At 38.4% G+C, this 18,464-nt stretch overlaps 1 protein-coding gene across 1 annotated transcript in view; it reads right to left on the bottom strand.

Annotated features, from left to right (window-relative positions):
- SLC2A13 (solute carrier family 2 member 13) overlaps positions 1-18,464 on the bottom strand; it is a 145,298-nt gene that overhangs the window by 45,914 nt on the left and 80,920 nt on the right. Inside the window, exon 5 of the mRNA XM_059471898.1 lies at positions 316-479. Coding sequence (XP_059327881.1) covers positions 316-479 — 164 coding nt within the window. The remainder of the gene's footprint in view (positions 1-315; positions 480-18,464) is intronic.

Here is an 18,464-nt window from a genome sequence, read left to right as displayed (position 1 = left end):
ATTTAAAAACTAACCAGCATTGATGTTCCAGGCATTTGATTCCTTAAACTGAAAAAAAGGCTAAATGAAAACATTGTAAAAACATGGCTTCAAGGAGAAAGTCATCTCAAAAAAGTAACTGGCTGTCACTTTCAAATTAGCCTCTAGCTGTGGTATTTTACTAATAGGCTGGAAAACATGTAAGATTTCAGAGAGAAGATGGCATCAACATTGTAATTTTAAAACTGACTACTCTGAAAAAAACTGCACTTGAAATTTTATTTTCCTTTAATTGATAATTATGAGGAAAATATTATACGCTAATGAAACACTCACCTGTTAAGCTACCAAGTGTGAGTTTCCGGCGACCCATTCTTTCAACAAGCCAGACTCCCACAAGAGTAAAAATAAAGTTTATAAATGCTGTCAGTGCAGCCAGCCAGATTGCAAGCCTGTCATCTTCCACTCCTGACATCTGCAAAATGGTAGCACTGTAGTACCTGTGAAGGGAGGGAGAAACAAATAAGAACACTGTTTATTTCAATTTGGCTCATGTTATAGTTTCTGATTCAATTTGAAAAAGATGATAACAAATATCAAGTATGACCTCTTGCATAATGCAGTTAAAGACTGACACACAATCACCCTGGGAAATCAGGCATAACCAAGGCATAACTTGCACCTGACTAAAGTTTTGACTGGAGGACATCAAGAGATGAACTGCCATTTTTTTGGCTGTTTATATTTTCAACAGTCAATCACATTCTGCTAGAAATTGGGTTTGCATTTTTAATTTAAATTAATCTGCCTTTCATATTCACCCATTGCTTTATGCAATGGGATTTTAGCAGTCTGTATATTGTCTAGGGAAAGACAGCTCAAAATCAAATAGATTTTCAGTCCTCTTAAAGGTCATACAGAACCAATCTATGGCATCCAACATGTTGCAAGTAACACTCACATCCTCTTGATTTTAGGTTTTGCAGTCTTATTTCAGTGCCACTGAGATGCACAAAACCCTCTCCATGGCATTACTTTTGTCTTAACCAAAAAATGATTGCTTTGAAATGCCTTAGCACTACTCTGCAGGGATGTGAACCTGCACCCAACAGGAGCATTTGACAGAATGTTCTACTTCTTTCTAAACGGAATCAATTGTTCCACACAAACAATAACTCATAAAAAATTGAACTGAGCAAAAGGAAAAGGGAGGAGAGTGGAAGCCTTCTACCATTTTTCACAGCAATCAAATGAACACAGACTTTGTGCCCATGTTCTCAGGGAGAGCTAAATAAATGCCCAAGGAAACACGAGTACTTTTGTTGATGCTGTAAAAGCACCTTTCAGCTTCTATTAATTTATGCTGACTGAAATACTGAATACTCAAGCCCTCAAACACCTTGCAGTCAACAGGCTATCACACAGGAACAACCATCAAGAATGTCAAAGCTTCTTTTTTTGTCTCTGGTTAATATGTAGCTTGATGTATGTCCCCTTGTTGTCTAACACCCAGATGTGCTGGCCTCAGGAGTACCACTAGTTCCCATTCCTCTATTCCAAGCACATTCTGCTTTTTACTTCACATCAACAGCCCGTGATGGGGCAATATGCTAAGATGCCATTTAAGACACTGCCACCCATGACTGACCATGACTATGGTGGGTGTTATCCCTCACCCACAAGGCATTGAGATTCTCCCAGCCCTTTCCTCAGCTCCTCCTCCCCAGTGCAGCCATGGAGGCAATGCCCACACAACCAGCTGGTGGAGCAGCACGACAGGGCCTCCAGAGTGAACCTGCTGGCACCGGGGACCCAGCAGCTACAGGTGCCTTTGAGCCACGCTGGGTCAATGCCCACCCCTTAGAGACTGCAGTGACTCACCCAGGCTCAGCTCCTGTCACAGATCCCAGCCAGGCTGTGCTTCCCAGGGAGGGAAGATTCATGAAGGAGAGACATCAAAACATTAACGTGACCTCGTGTCCTAAGGCATCCCTAAATTAAATTGCCAACTGCCTGTCAAACCTTACATAGTAGTGCACTGATTCAGCTACCAAAATGACTCAGTCTCTGATTTCCCAATACACATTTCTTTTTCTGCATAAGGGTAGGGAAATAACAAATGTCAAGGGTTGGCCTGCTGACACCTACTATGAAACTCCTATTTATTTCCACCAGACAAGGTTTCAGGAAGCCAAATTTAACTCCACATATCTAAATCTTCTTAAAATCCAATTCTACTGGGAAGTCAGAAATTGCCAGTTGTCAAGCAGCAATGTATAATGTACTGTCTATGCAGTCAAAAAAAGCAAAGAATAAGAAATCACATAAAAGCATGCAGATGTCTACTGCCTAATCCCTACAAGCATGCACCTTTTGCCCCCATCATTCCTTCTGGTTGCTTATTGCACTCACAGGTTATATATTTTCAAATAGAAGCCTGCTGTTTATCCATAAATAAACAGCATATTTCATTTCTGTGGAAAACAAACTTTTAAGGGAACTTTAGAATCTGCAAATCCAAATGCCAAGCTACCAAAGTCTGGGTGTTGAGCAGTGATGTTCATAGTTATTACAGCATAGCAACTTATTTTCCAGAATTTAAAAGGGCACTTACATAGACTGTAACAACTACTAAATATATTTAGTATGTTCATCTGTTTTAATGTGCTCATTTTTTATACAAGTCTGTGCAGCCCTGCCTGTATATTAATGTAACAAAATGTCAGACTTTTCAAGTTCTTCCTGACAAGGGAAAAAACCTACATGGCAGGAAAAGGTTAAATTGTGGTACTATACAAACACAGCTAATACTGCAAGTCCTGCAGGGAGTACAGCTTCAGTGATAAAGTTGTGCAATCCTAGCTTATTTTCTAAAATGTAAAGAAAATTTAAAACACATGTGAATCCTTGGAGTTTTTAGGCAAATACTGTATCTGAGAAAGCAAATAAACACATGCAAATACAAAGCCACACAAAATAATTGAGTTGGATACATACAGAAAGATTTTTAATATGGTTGATTTCTGAGGATGTCAAAATTATTAAGAAATTCAGCATTATGAATTGTAATATCAAAAGCTGCAGTACATTGAAGAAAAATAAACCCGAAAACACTTCCATATTCAAGCCTCCTCAGACTGTCCTTTGATTCTATATTGAAAATGAACAGTTTTGAAGAAAATTAAGCATCCTAAACCACTTTCCCTCCCTTTTTCTTTTAATGAGTCAGGGTGTTTTAATGGCAGCAATGTTGAATGTTTAAAGAAGAGGATAATTTTCTCCCTTCAAGCAGATCTTACAGACAGCTCTGGATGCATCGGGGTTCCCAGCTTAGCATCTTCAGCAGCAGAGAAGCTGCCACCATGCCAGGCTTTGCAGCTCCCAGGGAAAATCAATGTTTGTCCTTAAGGTGCCATCACTGCTCTGAGTGTCTCCATCTTCCACAAGATGCTGCTCCAGCCCACCTGTCAGACTAAATCCACTCCAACAAAGTATCTGCCTCAGGATTTCAGCCTTTTTGGACAGAATTTATAACTCTCATAAAAGTAATGAGTAAAATCTAAGGCTCTCTTTACAGAAACCTGAGGGGCTCTTCAAGGGAAAGGCTGCCACATCATCTCTACGTCTGTAATGGATTTTTCAGGATCAGTACCTGGGAGGCAACCTGGGGAGCTGCCACTATACACTTAAACTAAATTAAACCTTCAAATCCCCTGTTTGGCAGTAACAATGTACTGTGTTATAAATGCCTTCAGCACAGACTGAAATGACACAGTGAATGCCACTTATTACAATCAGTATATTATGGTAATACAAACACTCAGAATTTAGTACTGCTTAACAGATAACTACATACATCCAATAGGTTCTCTTATTCATGTGTTATTCGTGTACAAAGTACATGAAAATTATTTTAAAATTACTATATAATTATGGTAATTAAAAAAACACAGGATTTATTTTAGTGTCCAAACAGACTAAACTCTATAGCTATTAAGCAAAATAAGTGTACCCTCTCAAACAATCTCTGTTTGACAGGGATTAAAAAGCTTTAGAGGATTAAGATCACCAAGATACACAAAGAAATTCACTCCCTTAAGTTACCACAGTACTATCACACAACTATTGGGTTACGTGAAAATACTATTGCAGTATCTGCTGTGAGATTGAAAAAAAAATTCCTTTTTTTACAATTTATTTGCTCTGCACCAGATACCTCTTTGCCAACAGTCAGTGTGCTTTTCACATTCACTTATTTCACCTATTCATGTGGGTCCTTCACAGGACCTCACAGTTTCTCACCTGAAACTTTAGGGGACAGAAATTGTTTTGTTCTTCATGACAAAAAAAATAGTAAAATACAATGAGCTGGATCTATTTATGAAAATAAAAAAATATTAGGCAAGAAAATAATACCAAACTATGTATCAGTCTGCAAAATAGTGTTCTGTAAATTTTCAGACAGAACCCTGCAGTAAAAATCTATTGAAGAGATAGGTTGAATTTACTGAAGAGATAAACTGGAAAGTAATAGGCAGAGCTGAAGATCAAATGAAAGCACTGGAAGGAACAAAGTCTTTATCATCCTCCTTCTCTTCCTAAAACAAAGACCAGTTTCCAGCATAGAAAAAATAGGTTGGAGCCCATAACACTTGTATGTTTTGCACTGCAACAAAAAGCAAAGTAATATCAACTTTTCCTTGTCTTTAGTGCCTTTACTCAGTATGTGAGTGCCTAACTCTTCATCAGAACTTTTATGCAAGAAAACCACCACTGCCATCCCTGTTGTATAAATGGAGACCACTGGGGCTTTTGGGAGAGAGGAGGAAGAAGAATGACTATTTGCAGTTATCCACCAGTACTACCTGCAGCAGAATAATGACACTCCAGAGTCTCAATGCAGATAAGGGCTGTCTGCAAATTACTGGGTATAAAAGCAGGGAAAGAATATCCCCCAGGTGTTTTACAAAACATACCTTGTTCAATTATTCATTTATTCTGACAATTTCAGTTAAATTTAAATTAGGTCTAATATATTCCAGGGTATTCTAATGCCTGCTGTAAGTGCTCTGGAATCCCAAAAAATGAAATCAGTCCTCATTAAAATCAATAGACCTGCAGAATGTACATAGCACTAAAAAAAGAGAGAAAAATCAATTTAAAGCCAAGACCAGCAGCAAACAATGGGAGTGCAGACACAGTAGTCTCAAAAGAGCCAGGAGCCAGCATGCTTAGAGCAATGGGATTTGAAAGGTAGGTTCAGATTAGATATTAGGATCAAATTCCTTCCTGTGAGGGTGGTGTGGCAGTGGAACAGCTGTCCAGAGAAGCTGTGGTGGACAACCCAACCCTGAAAGTGTTCAAGGCAGGCTGGGTGGGGCTTTGAGCAGCCTGGTCTAGTGAAGGTGTCCCTGCCCATGGCAGAGGGTTGAAACTGGGTGATCTTTATGGTCCCTCCAAACCAAAACCATTCTATGATTCTGTGCTTTTCAATTTTAATTAGAAGACACTGCATTAAAGATATTTTTCTTGCACAGCATAACAGGCCAGAGAATGGGCTGCACTTCTGGAAAGGCAAGAGGAGGCAAAATAGATAAAAGTAATTTAATCACAAGTATAGCTACTGAGATGACAAACTGTCCTTCTGAAAAAAAAAAAAAATGGAAAAAAACAGAACCAATCTCAGACCCTATTGCCAGGGAAAAGGGTCGGACAAAGGGCAGGAGAGCTGAGAAAGCCAACAGTGAAAGACTCAGTGAGAAAAACTCCTCTGCAAGGTGAGGCCGGGCAAGGCCCTGGCACATGGGGCAGGGTGGAAGTGCCCAAACAGAGCAAGGCAGCCACAGCAGCCTCTGGCACTGCTGCACAGGAGCACCTAAAGCCCCTGTGATGACCCCATCACATACACCCCATGCTGGAAAAAATGGTGGAAGCCTTCCTTAACAATGTTACATTAAATATACACCTTCATTCCATTCTTAATTAGCCTGTTACAGCACCAGAAACACGCACACACCACACACAGGAAAACCCTTAAAAACCTATTGGCATCAATCCCACATTCATTGAGGGAAAACTGCAGGATGAGCAATGAGGAAAAGCAGCATGCATATGTGCACATGAGCAACTGTAGCTGCAGTCACTACTGGGCACAATGCCCTCACTAGTAACAGTTTCAAGCATATGTCCTGTGTAAAAAAAAAAAAAAAAAAAAAAAAAAATTCTTTGATATAACTGGCACAAAAGTCTTCCCTGGACTTCAATCCACAGATGTACCCATATTACCAAAAGTCATTTCAGGACTGTTTACAAAACAAAACCAAAAGGGTAATTCTGGAGTGAGTCCATCTGAGCTCATATTTGTGGTGGCAGATGAGATCCTTTACAGGAGTACAGGTTTTGGCAAAAAAATCCTATTTTGACAACCTCAACTGACCATTCTAAATCTGCATTCAGGAATTCATATTTTTAGATTTTTCTGGAACCAAATTCTAAGAAATGGCAGGTGTTCAGTGTCTTTCAAATCCATGCCACTCACTTGTGGTGCTTTAATTGAAATTTCTAAATCCAGTCTCAGGTTTTAATACTCATATAATCAAATATTGCCCTTGTGATAGATTTCAGACATACACTGCACATCATCAAGATCTCAACAGACTTGTATATTCTCCTTGCTTAGAAAACAAAAGTAATTGCACAGCAAACTTAAACATGTGCAGCATGTGAATATTAATTCAGCAGTGTCTGCTTGTATTACACAATTTTTTTTTGTTGTCCTTTGTCCCATCTGTTCTAGCAGAGAAAGGAAAAAAACCACAGCAGATCCAAAAAATTTCTTGTGGTGGAATCACCAATGTAGTCAGATTTTTTTTCATTTCATGTTCAGGATGGGTAAAACCATAGGATTTATGTTAACATAGCATAAAAATGACAATCAAAAAACCCAAAGGATTCAAATTCTGATGTCTGAATGATTAATCTAGCCGAATGCAGCATTTGGATGATGCTGTTGTAATTTCCTCTTCAGTTTCAACAGTAAAACTTGTCAGAATAGCCTCATTCTTTCCCTCTCACTTACTAAAAATGAATCTGCAAGCATCCCAACTATGCATTTCTGCTTTTCTGCCAATAAACAAAACATCAGTCTCAATTTTTGATGCTCTAGCCTGAGAATTCCATCAGACCTCTTCCTACCCATGCTGCTTCACTCTGAGCCCTGACTATGCTTTGTAGAGATGCTCTGCTTACAGCAGAGGGGAGAACTGGAGTATAATTCCCAGTCCGAAACCTTTAATAGAAAAATATATCAGCTGTAAAGACCCAGAACAAGCTTTTAGCACCACTAGAGAACCACTTGCAGAAGCTGAGCTTCTTTCAGCAATTTTACCTGAGGAAACTGAATTTACTCACTCCTCCAAGGATTTAGCTTTTAGCTGGAACTTTCCTATTTGTAATGTGAGTGCAAAAACATTTCCCCAGTGCTGGGAAGTTGGTGACGTCTGCACCGGTTGCTGTTCATAAATGGTAAGAACAATTATAATTAAAGCAGCTACAAAATAAACTTCTAGCAGAGGCTACAACACATTTCTATGTGCTGTGAGATGTGTTTCAGCATAGCCTGCACAATGGCAGCAAAGTGAGGTGCTGTGACTGCACTACCTGTTGAAAGGGACAAACACATTGCTCTTCAATACAAAAAATCTGCTTAAGCACCACATCAAAACTGCTACAGCTACAGAAAGCACTGCAAAGACTCATGTAACACAGAGCTAAAGGCTAATGTAATAGAGCTGGATTCTCTACAGAGGAGAATAGTAACCTTTTAATCTGTGAACCATATGCTGCACGTCAGATTTGTTTGATAATCCCTAGAGTATATTACACTCTACATACTTCTATTCAACAGGGAAATTCCATTCTAAATTTATACAGAGCATCTTACAGTGTTCTCAAAAAGTTATGTATGACTTAACCACATAGGAGAGAACTAGCTGCCACCCTTTACCACTATGTCTTATGTATAGTATTTACATATACTTTGCATTGAAAAATCAGTGAAGCTGCTAGAAAATACATGTAAAACAAAATTTTAGATAAAGTTGAATGAAAATTTCAACACAAAATCAGTAAACAGCTGGAAAGATTCTATGCTAGATACTTACGTGAGTCCCATTTGAAAATACATTTTAACTCCTCTCTGAAGTAAATCACTGTTACTTGGAAACCCCTAATAAAGGATAGATACAGAACAGTCTTTGTGTTTAACTGCTCTGAGCAAATACTTTCCACATCCAGAGTCTTGCTTTGTTACCTCCAGGTAAAGATTGCTTTCATGTTTATAATTTCCTTGTTGCAACTAATTAAACTGCCAAGTTTTAAATCCCTGGTAGCTTATCCAATTCAGACCAAGTATTCTATGTGCAAGGACAGCTCGACTACATTAAATTTATGTTCTCTGTCCTTCAGAATTCATCATGGGAGCTCAATGCCAAGATAAAAAAATCTAAATATTAATCTCAGTTCTATGACTTTGTAATCTTGGAGATGTAATTTAATTTCTTCATATTTGTTTCTTCTCTGCAAAGTTTTAAATAACTTTCCAAACTTCTCATGAGAAAATTCATATGGGAATAATACTTGAAAACAGCCAAAAGAAAAGGGAGACAAAGTAGGTGTTGATCAGTTCTCCTGCTCACCACAAGCACGCTGTGGAGCTCTGTGTTACAGTTTAGAGATAAATTGGACAGGGGGAAATGTCCAAAAGGGGGAGATGAAGAGTCAGGTTATTCTTCAGGGCAATGAATGAAAATGAAATCCAGATCTTTCTTTTGAAGTGTTAAGAAGCTAGAATTGTCTTTTGCTACCTTTCAGACTCTGATTAAGAAGGTGCTGTCAAGGTCATTTTCCTCTCCATATGAGGAGCCTCTTCTGGAAAGAATGACAGGACAGACCAGCTCTGCTTTGAACACAACGTGCAGCAATTCCCAACACAACCTCAGCATTTATGTGCTCAAGTGACAGGTACTTGAAAAATGCTTCAAAAGGCTGCAGTAATAGCATCAGCCCTAAGCTCTGCACTTGGCAAGCACTAATCACAAGAGCAAAGTGAAGAAAAATGAAGGTATTCTTTCTTAATTAAAAAATGGAGACAAAGAATAAGGAAGAATAATTACATTTCTTTAGTTGTGTATTAATTCTACAACATAGTGAAAAATTAATCTAATCATAACCATACTACACAATCTGTTTTGTACCCACTGATGCATATATTTCCTTACTGGAAATGAATTTAAAGTACCAAACAGTAACACCCAGGGTGCTACAATTCTCAGCTAGGTACAGAACAAAGGGCCTCACTGGGGGTTAAGCAGAATATGCTGCTGAAATAAAGATTCATTACACACACCTTAGTATGATGAGAAGGCCCTGGGATTCCCCATGTTAATACTACTTCAATATATTAATGTATATATTCAATATATACATTTACAATAAAACCAAGTGCTGAACAGTGCTGAAAATAAAAGCTTTAATATGCACGTAGTCTGCTGCATATTATGTTGAAAGTTTCCCTCTTTGAGCTCTAACATCATTTTAAAACATGAAAGATCTGATTTCTGATAATATCAAACTCGGTGAAAGTATGAACAGTGAAAGGAATAAAGTTAATCAGTCTTTCCAGTAGCTTTTTCTCACAACCTTATTGAACAAAATTTTTGCTTATACCTTTACTCATAGTTCTTGAGCAATGCCACTATCCTCAAACTAAAACTGAACTAAAAAATCAAAACTTTCCAGTTAAAAAAATTTTTCAACATTTTCTTGTTCTATCAAAACCACTTACTTATTCAAAGAATAGGTATCTGGTTCTTCTACAGTTTGACTTTGCTTTATAAAATCAATGCACTGTATCCTATTTATCCCATTTTATCTAATTATTCTTCACACTTTAATTTTTCTTTTTATTGGTACTCCTGTATTCAATAATTTCTAACTGTAATCTCTTCAACCAAGAGCTGTTCTGCTTTACATTTCTACATCACTTAGTGCAGCACTATCCTGCTTCTCAAATAAGCCTTTAAAATGCAATAATTACACAAATACATTTTATTAGCCTTGAGAGCAGCTACCACAAAATTGTTCATTTAATGAAACAGCTTTATGTTTTCCTGTATTCATATGCCAATAGTAATTATTGCTGTCAATGGATTTAATGGTCTCCCTTTCTGAAACTTCCTATGATTCAGCTATTCCTGGATTGGGGAAAGGAAAAAAAGTATACTTTCAAGACTTCTCTAACACACTAGTTATTACATTTTTCTTTTTCTTTAACAATACCAAGTATATAAAATACAACATAATGTATACAGAAAGCCAGAAAAGTCAAACATCCAAATTAATGGAATCAGAAAAGAGGGAAAAAGTCCTATTGCCACACTGACTGTACCATTACCTTATCTGTGAGATGAATTGTGTTCTACACAGAATTGTTTTTATACACATTTTTCAACACTCAACCACTCTCAGCAGGTAAGAACAAATGGCAACCTAGACAAGGTTTGTTTAGAATAATCTTATGGGTCTTATGTAGTAAGCAGCAAACAGCATAATGTTGCCTGAGGCAAAGGTAATTCAGCCGTAGTGCATTCAAAAGAGTAACTACTGTACCTGGTTTTGATTATAATCTTAAAAAAACCCCAGCAAAAATGTCTTGCCAAAAATGTAAAAAATAACATTGATTTTCCCCTCTGGACTTTGTTTCTTTCTTTGATGATGATGATGGTGATGATGTGCTCAGTGCTTGTAGGCTGCAATATTTAACTCCATTCAGTTTATATTCATAAACTGAATGGAGTTCATCCAGTAGGCTCTACTGAAATGCTTATCTGGCAAATACCTCTCACTTCTGATTAGACAGGTTACTTGGACATCAGGATGAAATTTTTATTGAGAAAGGAGTATAGAAGAGTAAAGAAACTCAAGTGAGAATATGGATGCATTGGTTAAGGTCTCCAGAGGAAGCCAGTCTTCTTAACAGCTTTAACTCAAATCCCACAACTGGGATTTTGCCCCAAAATGTCACATTGAACAAAATTTACTTTACAGTTGACAGCCTCCATGTCAGGTATCTAGAGAACTTAGGGGCATACATGAATTGTAGCTGAAATATTTTAATTAGGTAGCAATTACAGGGCAACAGGCATCTGCCTTCAGACAGTCAATTCTTCCCAGAGGTCCTTTTAGAAATAGCAACCTTAGCTAAAAACAGCATCTTGACCTGACAGCTCAGTGACAGAGGACAACTGCCATCATGGCATGCAAGAGAGATGATAAACTGCTTCACAAAGTGTTCAGCATCAGGCAGTGGAGCCCTGTGACTGTGGATCCTCACTGCACTGGCTTTGTTGGCCTCCTAAGGAGGACTCCAGAAATAACACTGAATAAAAGTCCTTTTCTTCTCAAAGTGGCCAAGATAAATTAATCCCAAAAGGGTAGGAACAGAAAAGCCAAGAGGAGAAAACCCATCACAAAAATGAAATTTCTATGAGTTTCATTGGCACAAAAGAAAGATCTTTTTGCCTGAGGAAACTGCAATTAGCAGTCCTGAGCAAGATTTCATTTTCAAGAGGAGAACCAAAGTGCAAATGGAAGATAGAGATCTACAAAAATATGAAACAGCAGCAGTTCACTGAGCAGACGCACTTGGCTTATGAGACAATGGAAGAGTGAAAAATCTCCTCAAGCAAAGCTGTCCATGAATAGGCTTTTCCCCTTTTAATGGGAAGGTAATGACTAAAGGTAATTCACCTAAATGCTGGGAGACTGTTTTGATATTTTGCACTATTTCTTCTGGCCCTATTAACTTCCTCAGATATGACCTAAAATGTTTGGAGCAAGTTATTTATGAAACTATTGATTACGTATATACATGCATGCACACACACACACACATATATATATATACACATAAGCATGTATTTTTTATTTTATTTATTTAAGAGTTAGCAGACCTATTTCATGGACTAAGGGACTAGGATCTAGTAATTTGGCTTCTCATTTATTTTTTTCCTTTCTCTTTTTTAAGGTCAGACAGAGGTAAATTTGTCAGCAGGTGACTGTGAATGACTAGTAGGGTGACACTGCCTTTGCTCTGTTCATTCCCACTCAGAGTAAAGCATCTCTGCACATAGGAAATCTGGATCTTTTTGTTATCTCTGTATTCCCAGCCACTAAATATGGATGCTGCTGTTTTGCCATAACCTACCTTTTGTTATTTGGAAGGGTTCACAAGATTTAAAAAAGTACAATCATATGGATGGCATTGGATTAGTCACACACAAGGTCAGCCAAACAGTGACTGGCTCACAATAAAAAAGTCAGAGTTTAAAACTGTGGAATACAAAATAATCCCACAAAAATTCAATGGTGTAGTACTATCTGATACAAAGAAACATTTAATAAAATACAATTTTATTTTTCAAATATTTCCAAGATAAGAGGAGTTAACAGACACGCCAGCTCACTATTCATCCAACTTCTTGCTTGTGTTTCTGTCTGGCTTTCCTTCCTGACTGCTGCCTTTGTCTTCACTCTTCTTGGGTTCTAATTTGGGCTTAATTCCTTCCCAGGATCTACTTACTGCATCAAGAACAACACCCAGAATCCAGCCAAGTAAGCTCTGTCTAAGAGGGAAATGCTGACTTTCTCAAATTGAAATTTGTTTGGGGATCCTTGTCAAGAGAAGAACAATATGTGCATCTGCAGTAGCAAGACTCTCCACACAGGCAGATTCACTGTTCCTCCTAACTTATTTCTAATAACATCACATACCTGCAACAACATATTTTCTTTCCATATTTTAATCTGCTGAGAAGCTAACATAGTTCTTGAAACAAAATTTCTGCAAAAGTAATCCCTTAAAGCTAAGTTGCTCTTTTACTTTGTAGTTCTCCAACACACATACTAAATATGCATTCTTCTCCTTAAGATTTTACCTTTTCCTCTCAGTCTAACATCAAGCCTCAGCCTTAGACTCTCCACACCTCTCTAGAGTATGCAAAACTCCACTGGGGCTTCAGCAGGCCCATGGCTCCTGACCAGGGGAGAGCCTGGCACTCTTTGCAGAAGATAAATATTTCATTGTAAAATACAGCATGCTGCAATATAAAATACAAATATTCTGGGGTTAGAAAGTAAAGTTCTAATAAGTATTGTACCCTCAAACACTAACACTGACATTGCAAATAACAGACCTTACTTGCACTGGAAAAAAATGGGTGACATCCAGCTATTTCTCACAAAGAATTTAAAATCTGAGCTTCATTTATTAAAAGTGCTGTCACATACCATCAGCAAAGCTCCTTTCTCTCATTGCAATAAATACAAAGGATTATCTATGTGGTATTTTTTTCTCCTTTAAATGGAAGAACTACCTTTGTTAGAGAAATGAGACTCCCATGGCCAGTGCAGAAGCTGCTGTCTGTGACATTTGGCAGCACAAGACTACGACCTTCCTTCTGGAAGGAAAGCTTGCATAAGGACAGAGCAAGCTTTTCATTGGTGGGCATTCTGAGGAAAGAGGAGGGGAGAAATCAGATCATTATATTCTACACTTAGAAGAGAACTGTCTGCAGAATTACTCTGTTGGAAGCAGAACATAGTTTCATTGCTAAAGGTTGACTGCATTACTGAAATATCTGTCTCCGGCACCAGGAAGGACTCAGTGTGCTAAGTGCTGTTCAGAAAAAGAACAATTAAATCACCTCTCCCAAAAAGCTTGCAATACAAACACAAGGCAAAAACCCCAAATGGATGCTGACAGATGGGGAGAGATGAGATAATAAGGAAGCACCATTAATTCCTGACTTGAGACCACGTCAGCACATTGACATCATGAACTGCTCACAAAGATTTTGCTTTGAGAACAGTGCCTTTTTTTAAAGAACCACATTCAGGAAGAGAACTTGTATTGCAAGGAAAAAGGAAATTAAAGGTTGAGAGCTTACAGTAGATAACACAAGAGAGAGGCCTGGACTGGGGAAACACTAACTGGCATTGGGAAGATTGCTACTACAGAGAAAGGAAACATCAGTTTCCCTGAGTGGTCAATTATACAACTGCACAGCCTATCTACCTGTCAGCTCTGTCCTTCACAAAGAACAAGCAAAGCACAAAAAACCCCTAAAGCTTTTAAGCTCTTTACACCTAGGCCCAGTGGCTACAGTGAGCTGTGCTGTCCACTGGGACACCTCTGGCTGGCAGAAACCTGCATGTGGAATAAGCCCAAACTCACCATATTGATCTTAATAAAAATACACTGGAGCAGCCTACTTCAGGGTGCTGAAAGCTCGGATCATCACGGCATCTTCATGCTGGAAAGAAGCAAGCACCATCTCTCAGCTTCTCACAGCAATTTTTATTAGGAATACTGAGAGAAGCCAAAAGGATATGTGCTTTGTCCTTGAATGCTGGAGATCTGGACACCCCCTGAAGGTTAAGGCTGCTCTTGCCTTAGATGCTCCTGCTGCCTTAGCAGACACAGTAACATTTTCTTCAGACACAAACCTTATGCCAGCTGCCTTTTCATTCAAGTCCTTATCTCAGACTGGCACTCAGAAATCTGAGTGACGTAACAGTCTGCATTTGATGGAAATAACTGTTGGCCTGGGAGCTGTCAGCATTTATTACAGGCATAAAGAGGGCCACAGAACAGAGACCAGAGAAAAACAGAACTTACACGGTTTTGAGAAGAGGCAAAAGTGTATGATACAAAGGTAGTTTCTGAAGAAGGAATACTGACAGAATGTTAACTTTTGCTAGTCATGTTCTCACATGGGGACACATGGAAAAAAAATAGAGACAACATATATGAAAAATGCATTGAAAAAAATCTTAAATAATACTTATCTATACTATAGACAGGTAGACCTGTCTATGTGAGCTGCCAAATTAAAAAAATTTCACATTTAAAATGTATCAAGTAATAGCATGCACACAGCAAATAAGTGTGCCTTGTAGCCTCTCTTCATTGTTCTTCACATATACCTGCAGACATGTCATGGAAGAAATCTTCCTCAACAGCTGTGTCACAAGAACACCAAATGAATTACTGCATAACTTACAAAAAAAATTAGCTGACTTTGTTGGGCAAGCAGCCTTTATGGCTACTATTATTTGACACATTGCCCTTTGGTGGCTGATACCTTGCCAGAAGATCAGAAATCAGAAGAAGCCTTTCATAACACTGCTGGGGAAATCTGATCCCACAGGTAAGGTGGCCTGAAGCAATGGTCACGCTCTCCCAGCCAAGTCAGACTTCAAGCACAATGGACAGAAAACATGGGTTTGGAAAACTGCAGAGTCAAAACCTGATGGATAGATAAATATTTGCTCTATGCCTTCTCACCACCAGGTCACACACTGTTAAATCATCTCCAAAAGTCAGTAAACCTATGCCCTTTATGTGGGCCATCACTGTGATCACCCCGATTTCCTCAGTGAAGACAGTGCCATACTACAATCAATGGGTTCCATTTGACTCAGATACTCAGTGGTCTCCAAGTGTATCACCCTCATGATGTCCAGCCTGAACCTCCTCAGAGCCTTCCTGCCCTCCAGCAGATAATATCCCCACCCAACCTGATGTTATCTGTGAGTTTACTGAGGCTACATTCAACCCCCTCATCCACAACAGCTATCAGTTATTAGATTAATAATACATATGAACAATAATTACTTATGCACACAATATAATTAGGTATTTTTAACCTGAAAAGAATTACAAAGCAGCTTTTCTTTAAAAGCTGGAAAACCACTCTAAGTACCTGAGCAGAGGTGGATAACCTGAGGGGAAACCAAAGGGTCACAATGAAGCAGCAGCAGATTCAGTGCTATGTGTTGTTCTGCTTTACTGAGGAAAGCAACTCAATTTTAGCATTACATTTTGCTCCCATTCTCCTGCTTTTGCTCCTCTCTCCTCATACTATCTCAAATTTCACAGAGGTAAAGACCTCCCTTACAGGGAGGTTTCTGCCTGAATATTTCCTTTTACAAATACAGGTTTTGCTGGTTTAGCTACCTCTGTGCAGCTCAAGCAAGATTATACCAGACAGCAGTGCACTTCTGCCTTTGGTGAGAAAGCTGCTTATTTAAAATCTTGCATAAAACCACACATTCAGAAAATAGCTGATACTGTGAATTCTTGAGAAAGCTGACTGACATGACAAAACAGCCAAGCCATGTCATATTGCTGCACTTAATAATTAATTAGTCTAATGAACACTGAAATCCCACCAGATAGGATGAAGCTGTGACTCAAAGCAGCAGATGTGATTCTGGTCTGAAACCTCTGGGGAGTTTCTATGACAGTGACTGCAGCAGTCAGCCTGAAGAGCAGTGCCACAGAGCAAGAAATTTCTGCCATGGAGGAAGAGATTAGTCCTTGAATGGCAGTTAATTTGTTCCAGACAGAGAATTTTGCTGTCAGGAAAGGAAAATGTCTTTTATGAAACCAGAATAAATCCCCAAATGGGTTCTCTACAGAGAACTTCTAGCTTAGGGAGGTGTCATAAATACTGGTTGCTTACGGGTTCTTTATAATTTTATTTAGAGAGAACAAGAAGCAATAAGCCAATGCACAGAACCTAAGACACACAAAAATAAAAATTTTAGAAGGTGTATGGTAAACATACTTCAATGCTCCTGTACATGATGGTTTCCAGTGCAGCAAGCATGGAATCACTGCAAGATTATGTTGTTAGAAAAACCCAAAAGTTGATTTATTGAAAAGATCAGCTTTATATTGGAAGAGAAGATGAAAAAGAGAGTGTGGAGCTGCCCAGGCCAGTGACAGTCATACTGCTCTAGCCACCCTGCATGACCCTGCACATAGCACTCAGAGCACTGACAGACTCCCCTGAGTCATCATCAAGAGCTGCACAGAAGCTGAACTACAATTTCTTTCCAAGGTAATAGTCCAGATGAGTCTCTTGTCTGAGTTAGAAAAACTCAGAAGTATGAAATCGTGTCTCTGTGTGAACACAATTGTAATATACACACTACAGGAAGCTAAAATGTGTCACTTAAGGGCAGTAAGTTGCAAGTCTGAATTAGAAAATGTGCTTAAAGTTTCTTGCAAGCATACAGTGCAGGGTTTTAAAGTCATTGTAAGAAGGACTGGAGGCAACACAACATGTTCTTTGCAGGAATCTACTGGTTTCATCTGTCCCTCGGCTGAGTAAGTCTCAGGAGTAACATTCCCGCAGAAAAACAAGAAAATAAATAATTTTTTTATAGAAAGTAGAACAAGCAAGCTTAGAGCAAGCTGCAAAAGAAAAGAAAAAAGTTATACAACATCATCTTTTTTCTTTACAAAACCATTTGCTTCAGCATATCCTAATAAAACATAATAGAAATGAGGGCTCAAGTGTTGTCACAGCTGACCAAGAGCTGCTTGTTCAGTTTTCAAAAGGCAAAACCTAGACAGGGCTCTTAGATTTTGCTGAGAGGATGGGCAATTGAGCCAGCTTCTAATTAATTTCTTTTTCCAACAGTGGCTTTACAGGACATTTTAAAGCACAATCCATCCCAGCTGATGTGTTTTTCTTCTTCTTTCTGTACTTCCTTTTTTAAATTTCCCAATCTAGCATTGGCTAGTCTTCCTCCAATACTAGTTGTCTGCAGTAGCTTATTACACTATTAAGGGAATTAAGATTTCCAAAATTGGACACAAGTCCACAGTCTCAAACTGCTTACCCATATTTATTGCCTGGTTAATGGACATTTCTGCCCTAAAGGGTTTGCAGAGATGGTGGCATCTCTTACATTGATGCAAGGAAAAGCCACTGGAGCTGCTCAAGCATAACTGAAAACATGGCTGGGCAGTAGAATCCTCTTCAGAGATGCTTAAAGAGGAGGTGGCCATCTTGAAGTTTGCATGAAGGAAGGGATTTAGCAATATGGGCATGTGTTCAGATGATTTTCTAGCCGGTTAAAGCTAACAAATATGATAAATCAATATATAGTGAGATACAAATACCTGTAAAGACTTGACCAGTATCTTGCAGAGTCCGTGTTCCAGGTCAATTGTGATATCCATATACATATATACACACATACATATATATACAGGGGAAGGAAAGGGGGTTGGTTTGTGGTTGTTTTTTTTATACATCCTGATTCTGCCTCTGTTCAGAATTATGGCAGTGTCTGAGTTAGTTTACCACAATGTGACAAGAGTCATAAAAAACTGGGATTTGCAGTAAGATAAAAGTATTTAAGATAGAACTATATGTCCTGAAAAATACAATGAGCTAACCCACACTAATACTACTTATTCAGAACTCTAATAAGGCATATAAGATAGAGAGGATTACTGCAATAGATGTAATATGTTTGTAATATATTTGATAATATTCAAACCATAAATGTGTTACACATAATTTCTCTACTATTATATGAAATAGAAAAGAAAGAAAGATTATTTG

This window comes from Ammospiza nelsoni, chromosome 5 (assembly GCF_027579445.1).
Source record: "Ammospiza nelsoni isolate bAmmNel1 chromosome 5, bAmmNel1.pri, whole genome shotgun sequence".
NCBI lineage: Eukaryota > Metazoa > Chordata > Aves > Passeriformes > Passerellidae > Ammospiza > Ammospiza nelsoni.
This window is presented reverse-complemented; position numbering and strand designations above follow the sequence as displayed.